Source organism: Centruroides sculpturatus, unplaced genomic scaffold (genome assembly GCF_000671375.1).
Source record: "Centruroides sculpturatus isolate CEXI.00-Female unplaced genomic scaffold, Cexi_2.0 scaffold527, whole genome shotgun sequence".
NCBI lineage: Eukaryota > Metazoa > Arthropoda > Arachnida > Scorpiones > Buthidae > Centruroides > Centruroides sculpturatus.
This window is the reverse complement of record NW_019384763.1, coordinates 217,249-225,388: the sequence shown is the minus strand read 5'-3', so window position 1 is coordinate 225,388 and position 8,140 is coordinate 217,249. Positions and strand designations below refer to the sequence as shown.

The 8,140-nt window shown below is 29.1% G+C and overlaps 1 protein-coding gene across 1 annotated transcript in view; it reads left to right on the top strand.

Moving 5' to 3' along the window:
- The window catches only part of LOC111628840 (cell death activator CIDE-B-like), a 13,937-nt gene extending 10,273 nt beyond the window's left edge, over positions 1-3,664 (top strand). Inside the window, exons 2-3 of the mRNA XM_023372687.1 lie at positions 3,329-3,422; positions 3,504-3,664. Of these exons, the coding sequence (XP_023228455.1) occupies positions 3,329-3,422; positions 3,504-3,664 (255 nt within the window). The remainder of the gene's footprint in view (positions 1-3,328; positions 3,423-3,503) is intronic.
- The last annotated feature ends 4,476 nt before the right edge of the window (positions 3,665-8,140 follow it).

The window sequence follows — 8,140 nt, the reverse complement described above, 5'->3', positions numbered from 1 at the left end:
GCCGGAGACTAAAGAAAACAATAATTTAGAAAAAAAATGTTTAATAAAATCTTAGATAATACATATGTATAATATATTATATTATTATACAATTTTTCACAATTACTTGTTTATCACACCATAAATTTTAACATTGTTTCCATCTCAGCGATAATACTGTGATGTTTATGAATGATGCTTGAATTTAAAGATTGAGCATTTTTCACAGCGTCGAGAATTTTTTCTTTACCTTTTATAATTGTTCTGACCGTCGATTCCGATAGATCAAACTTCTTTGCCAATTCACAAATTTTCATTTTTGTATCGAAGTCTTTAATAATGTTAACTTTACATTCCAAAGATAAAGTTTTTCTTTCCTTGTTTGATGCAGAAGAATCAGTTCTACTTCGTTTGGATGACATAGTAGAGTCTGTCAAGTTTCCATAGATAAAACAAACACGGAAATAAATAACACAAAATAAATTGTAGCTATGCGTTGATTCCGAGCGACATTTCCGAACATGTAAGCTGAACAATAATGTGAGGGGAGCGAGTAATCAAGAGTTGCGTGGCGCTCAAACAAAAGACAAATCAGCGAGATTTGAAAATCGCGTAACTCCAGGTTCGCGTAAGTTAGGGTAGCGTAAGTCGAGGTATTACTGTATTATATATAGTGGATTAATACAATACAATTTATGTACAGTGAAACCTTGCTTAATGAGCATAATTTGTTTCAGAATCTTATTCGTAATGCAAAACACTCGTTAAGCAAAACAGTTTTTCTCCAGAACAGTAATAGAAATTAATGTAAAATGCGTTCCATGCCAAAAAAGATTCTTAAATATTTTATGTATAACGTTTATTCAAAGAAAATTATACAATATACATCGTTAAGAAGCACGAATCATTTTCATCTTTTCTTCTAGCACGGAATGAGCCAACCTGGAATATGAATTTGATTTGCAGAAAACAAAAAAATCACAGATGAAGGTCCATAATTCCGATGAAGGTGCCAAATTCTTGGGCTATGTAAAAGCTATAATTAAATAACAGGCTATGATTGTTGATATTTATATGTAATATGTGTGAACACAAGTTTGGAAAAATGTGTGATCATGAGCGACACTAAGATGCTAAACACAGACTGATGGAGCATGTGCACAATCCAGGATTTCCCCTCTTTTTGTCACTTGTTATGCAAAACATCACTTGTTAAGCAAGTCAAATTTTTATGATTTGTTTTGCTCATTATGAGAAAAACTCATTATGCAAGGTGCTCGTTAAATGACGTTCCACTGTATAATCATTGCTAACTTTCCTTCTAAGCTTCAGTGCTGATTAAATTTGCAAAAGAACTGTTTCTGATCATAATATAAATCTGAAAAATTTTAATTGTTACAATTGAAATAAAAATATACATTGCCAAAATGTTAGTGAAGTATTGATCAAAAACTATATCAGCATTGGAAATATATGTGTAAAAACTTTCTTTTCTCTGTAAACTTTCAGGTGAGTTTGAGAATTTCAAAACATCACATCTAACATTTAAAAGTTTCACTTGATGGTGACTTTATTTGCTTAATTTACTTTTACATATGCCTTTTGAAATGATGTATACTTTTCATTCCCTCCTCAGTGATGTTAAAAAGTAATAGTTCCAAACAATTTTTAAAATTTGTACACTTCCAGATTGTATACTTTAAAAAAGTAATTAAAAATGACTCATTTTTCCATAATGTTAAATATACTAATTAACAATTATTTCATACTATATACTGTTTTTAGTTTGTAGTATGTATATAAATATATAAAAACTATATATCATCCTCATAGATAAAAACTATATATATCATTCCTATCACATCCATGTATTATATATAGTGGATTAATACAATACAATTTATGTACAGTGAAACCTTGCTTAATGAGCATAATTTGTTTCAGAATCTTATTCGTAATGCAAAACACTCGTTAAGCAAAACAGTTTTTCTCCAGAACAGTAATAGAAATTAATGTAAAATGCGTTCCATGCCAAAAAAGATTCTTAAATATTTTATGTATAACGTTTATTCAAAGAAAATTATACAATATACATCGTTAAGAAGCACGAATCATTTTCATCTTTTCTTCTAGCACGGAATGAGCCAACCTGGAATATGAATTTGATTTGCAGAAAACAAAAAAATCACAGATGAAGGTCCATAATTCCGATGAAGGTGCCAAATTCTTGGGCTATGTAAAAGCTATAATTAAATAACAGGCTATGATTGTTGATATTTATATGTAATATGTGTGAACACAAGTTTGGAAAAATGTGTGATCATGAGCGACACTAAGATGCTAAACACAGACTGATGGAGCATGTGCACAATCCAGGATTTCCCCTCTTTTTGTCACTTGTTATGCAAAACATCACTTGTTAAGCAAGTCAAATTTTTATGATTTGTTTTGCTCATTATGAGAAAAACTCATTATGCAAGGTGCTCGTTAAATGACGTTCCACTGTATAATCATTGCTAACTTTCCTTCTAAGCTTCAGTGCTGATTAAATTTGCAAAAGAACTGTTTCTGATCATAATATAAATCTGAAAAATTTTAATTGTTACAATTGAAATAAAAATATACATTGCCAAAATGTTAGTGAAGTATTGATCAAAAACTATATCAGCATTGGAAATATATGTGTAAAAACTTTCTTTTCTCTGTAAACTTTCAGGTGAGTTTGAGAATTTCAAAACATCACATCTAACATTTAAAAGTTTCACTTGATGGTGACTTTATTTGCTTAATTTACTTTTACATATGCCTTTTGAAATGATGTATACTTTTCATTCCCTCCTCAGTGATGTTAAAAAGTAATAGTTCCAAACAATTTTTAAAATTTGTACACTTCCAGATTGTATACTTTAAAAAAGTAATTAAAAATGACTCATTTTTCCATAATGTTAAATATACTAATTAACAATTATTTCATACTATATACTGTTTTTAGTTTGTAGTATGTATATAAATATATAAAAACTATATATCATCCTCATAGATAAAAACTATATATATCATTCCTATAACATCTAACATCACATCCAAAGGATGTGATGTTAGATGTTATAGGAAATGAGCTCAAAAAATTTCATGACAGTAAAGTATTAATGTACTGTACAATCTTTAGTAACTTACTGACTGCAGTAATATAATGCACAGTATTGCAGAGACTTCTGCATATTGAAACATCAATATCCAGAAGTTTTCCTAGTTTATTTCAATAAATATTAAAAATATGGATATCAAATTAATTTTAAATGTTTTTATTTCATTTTTAATATAGCTAAAAATTTTGATTTTCTCTTAGGAAAATAAGAAACGTCCATATAAAATATGGAGTGGAGATAGACAAAAACGAAAATCTGTTATGGCCGCCTCACTTAAAGAATTAAAAGAAAAAGGTAATATTAATTAGAATTATTTTTATGCAATATATATAAAAATAAAAGTAATCTTTTCTAATGAAATTTATTCACTTTTAGGAGGTGATAAATTAGGTTACAGTACTTGGTCTGATTTGAAAGTAGTAATAGAAAGTGATGGCACAGAAGTGGAAGATGACAACTACCTTCACGTTGTAGAACGTGACACAGTATTACAACTGCTCTGTCCGGNAGTGATTAGTATAATGTTATTTGTTTAATTATTGTACGATATAACGAATAAAGTATCTAATTATTCTTAATATAATGTTTTACTATATCACCCAGAAAATTGTTTTTCGCCCCCAAAATATAAATTGTTACTAATCGCCCCCTGAACATGGAAAAACGCCCACATGGGGGCGATATCGCCCCCGTTGAGAAACACTGGTTTAATCTTTCGTCATAAGTAAGTAATCATTCGTAAAAATTACAAACGAAATACAGTGGTATCTTAGTACTCAAACTATTCCCAACTCTAACAATTCAGTATTCAAACACAAATTCTGGAAAAAAATTGTTTGTTACTCAACTGAACAAATGAGGGGCCCCTAGAACAAATTTTCGATTAATAACAGTTTTATTTTGTCATCCATAAATATTTTTTTTTATAAAAATAAGAAAAATGAAGACATTGCTGATATTTCTGACCAAGATCAACAAAAAAGCTCAGATGATGATGATACTATTTAAAAATAAAATATTCTCATTTAAATAAAATTAGTACTAATGCATAATACAGTGCTTGTAGCATAGCCAGCAATTGGTTCAGATTTTGCATGGAAAATTTTGACCTCAAATATCTCCTCCCATAATTATAAGTTCAAAATTCTGCTTCATCATTCATCAGTCTTTCCAAGTTATACATACAATCTGTTCTGGAATGATAGTGATACTGTGAAATAATGATATTGATAAAGAAATAATAAGCACATTACAAAACAATAGGAGGGAATTGACTATTGATTTATTATGATATTGTATAATAATTTTATCAAAAAAGACTAATAAAATAAAAATATAAATGATTTTAACAATGTTATATAGGATATACTTGTCCCAAAATGATAGAGCCACTTCATCATTTAAATAATAATTGATTTTATTTATTATTAAGCAATATACCCACTTTATTAATTACTAGCAGACTCCTCCACATGTTGTTGTGGCTCAAAATGTATCTATTATAAATGTATAACGCTTCCCTTGTGGTGGGATTTTTCGAAAAATCTCTTCTTAGTGTACATTCTCTTGATGTACCGTATTAAAACACAAAAAACCTCCAGTGGGGAGAATTTCAACATGTATATTATATAAAAACTTGTGCGTATTTGAATGCAACGTTGTGTCAAAATTTCAAAGGAATCGATGGGAACAAACGAACATTACATTTTTATTTATATAGATAGATGATCTGCTTTAGTTTATCCTCACAGAAAAGCAAACTTAGGTCATCGTACTCGTGGAGTTAGCACAGTCTGTTGGACATAAAAGCCTTAACCCTAGATGATATCTTTTAATTTATATGAATGTTTAACAGAATAATATATAACCTATGTCCACCCTGAAGTTCCATTCTAAATATTGGTGAAAGAATTTTTGAAATCAGATGAGTAGTTTCGGAGATTACCTCCTACATCCAAAGTTACAAACTTTACCTCTTTATAATATTAGTATATTATTTCATAAACTGTATCTGGCATTGTTTTAATAATGTTTTTCCTTTTCTCATCTGTTATTTCATGCCAAACATCAGTTATGGCTTTTTTTTTATTCCACTGAAGTATATTGCTTTCCATTCCTATATACTTTCTTATTATTGGATAACAAACATGTTTTAATATGATTACGATCAGGAGAACATGAGGTCAGTCCATAATATGCATATCATTTGTCCAAAATCAGTCACAAGTTGATTTTGCATTATAAGTGAATGGAAAATTATTGAAAAATTGGAAAAATTTTTTTCCGGTATTTTTCTGCAAATGACATTAGGTCCAAATCTAGTACTTGCTGATTAATACAGCCAGAGATAAAAGCTAGATTTGTCATACTACCCCATCCAAAAGCATTCCACACCATAACACTTTCAGCACCTTGCTGCTGTCTTGAGTGAATTAATTCATTTTTTTCCTAATATCATGTCAGTAGCTTCTCCAGTTATTTGGCCTAACCATTTTGAATTTTTTCTCATTCCTCCATGTAGCATGTTGCCATTTATGGTACATGTCATGTGATATTTAGCCCTCACCAAAGGCTTTCCTTTGTAGTTCTTATTTACAGGCAGAATTTGTTTCATTTTCTTTTGGTTTTGACATTTAAGGCTAGATTAGATATAATTTACTTCAGATTCATTGTAGAATTGTTAAGTTTCCTTGCAAATTACTACTTTTGATGAGAATTCAGTACAGGGGTTCTTCCAGATGACATTTTTGTTCTCTACTAGAATCAAAGTAATTTGCCACAACATTATGAGAATGATTATTTTCTTCCCATGATGAAACGTTTAATTTACCATGTATTCCAAAAGTATATTTTATAGAAATCATTTGAAATCTACTATGTCCCATATTTTATACTATCCTGAGTGCTATATGCATATTAATTGAAATTAACTGCTGAAGTAGACATGACACATTTTGGAACATGTATATCCTATACAATATTATAAGATTTGCAAACTTTCACATTTAGTGGTCAAGCCGTTGCTTTATACTTGCAATCAGCAATTGGCCCACAGAGTTTACATGACAAAATTTGAGCTTGAATATCTCAGCTCGTAGATGGAATTTCAAAATTATGGTTTCATCATGACATTGGTCTTGTCAATTTGTACCTATTTGCAAAAAATCATGTTCAGTGATTGTGTGGTTGCTTTAAACTTCGATTACAGACGAAACACTTTCTGACTTACGAAGAACTTTGCTGAATAATTGATAAAGTAAATCTAAAATAGTATCTTTTTATGATCTCTTAAAACATTGAAGTGCCATATAAACGTTTTTTTAAGTACATAGTCAAAATTTCACAGTATGTATCAGTAATTGTGAATTTTGATTATATTAAATCTAGGCAAGTGTAATATATTAATACATGCACTAAAAATATGACAGATAAAACTGTGAAAGTATAATGATGAAAGATATTTTATGCACCTTAGTTATTAACTATTCTTACAATTAAATAAATATAAACAGGTTTTCATTAATGATATAATTAGGTTTTGATTATAGTGCCTTCTAATTAAATTTGGTTTAGTCTTTCTTTCTGATTAAAGTCATGCAAAAAATTGAGTCAAAGTCAATAGCATTTACTTTTACACTCTGAGCATAATATGAAATATAGGGCATGCCAAATATGTTTACTTTAGAAATCAAAGTATTTCTCTTGTGTTTACTTATGAATGCAGATATTGCTCTGAACATGCTTTGAAAATTTGAGCTTGGACTGTTTGAGGTGAGCATGTAAAGTTATTTTTATTTTGTGTGAGTATAACAAAATACTAATAAAGCATTTTGTTTGTTCAGAATTTTCAAATCTTGCATAATATTTTCCAAATATATTTGTTTTCCTGAAGCTAGGTAACAAATCCTGGATGAAATGAAAATTAGTATTGAGTTTTCTCATTATAATGGAATTTAGCCCTTTTGTTGTACTGTACATTTTAGTCTGCCATCTGATCATTTGCTGAGAAATGATTTGAACTGTTGTTGGGTTAATTGAAAATGTGTCTTAAGTTAATCAGAAGTTTTACTGGATTATATGTCCTCTATAAATATCTTGATTTTTTTGCAGTTTTCATTTGTTTTTTTTTTTTTTTTAATTTCAGCATCATTATTAATATTTGATGAATTGAGTAATACATTTTTAACTAAAGCAATGCCTATTATGATAATGTGCTTCTGAGACTCAACAGCAGCCAATTCATTAAATTTAACTTTTCGTTAAAATTGCATTATTGTTAAAAAAAGTTACTTTTTTTTTTATTGAAAGACTGGTTTTAAAATTATACATTTCTGAATCAATAGTTCATTTATCTTTTTTTAAGCAAAGTATAGTACTGTATTATATCAGAGAATGTTGTACAATAGACCCCCCTATAACGTGGTAGATACGTTCCACTTTATAAGAATTTCACGTTGTAGGAATCCTTAAATACATGAGCCAATCGCAGCCCGACATGTATGAAGTTTACGGACTACGGCTGTTTGAAAGGTTTTCTTCCATAAAATTAATCGATTCTAGACTAATTCGACTCAACATTTCCAAAACACGTATAATTTTTTGGGAATAATCCATATAAACTATGCTATAAACAAAAAAATTGTAGGATTGCTTACCGAGTGTGCATCATTCGACGTCGCCATTGCTTAAGCTTGATTTCAGATAAGTTATTTTTCTGCAAAAAATTTGTCGAACTTTGGAGACATCATTAATTAATAGAAATAATTTTTATGGCCATTGAATAAGAAATGTTTTTTTCACAAGAAATGTATAAAATTACAGTACTGTATTAGATTTACAGTACCTAATTTAGGCCTATATACTGTACAGATGATAGTAAACTCAACTTACTCGCCTAAACTCTCAGTAGCGTAGCGCTGGACGGCGGAATGTATATATATAATTATAATAAAGTTACAATAAATTAAGATAATATATAATTATATATACAGTACCTAATTTATATATAATTA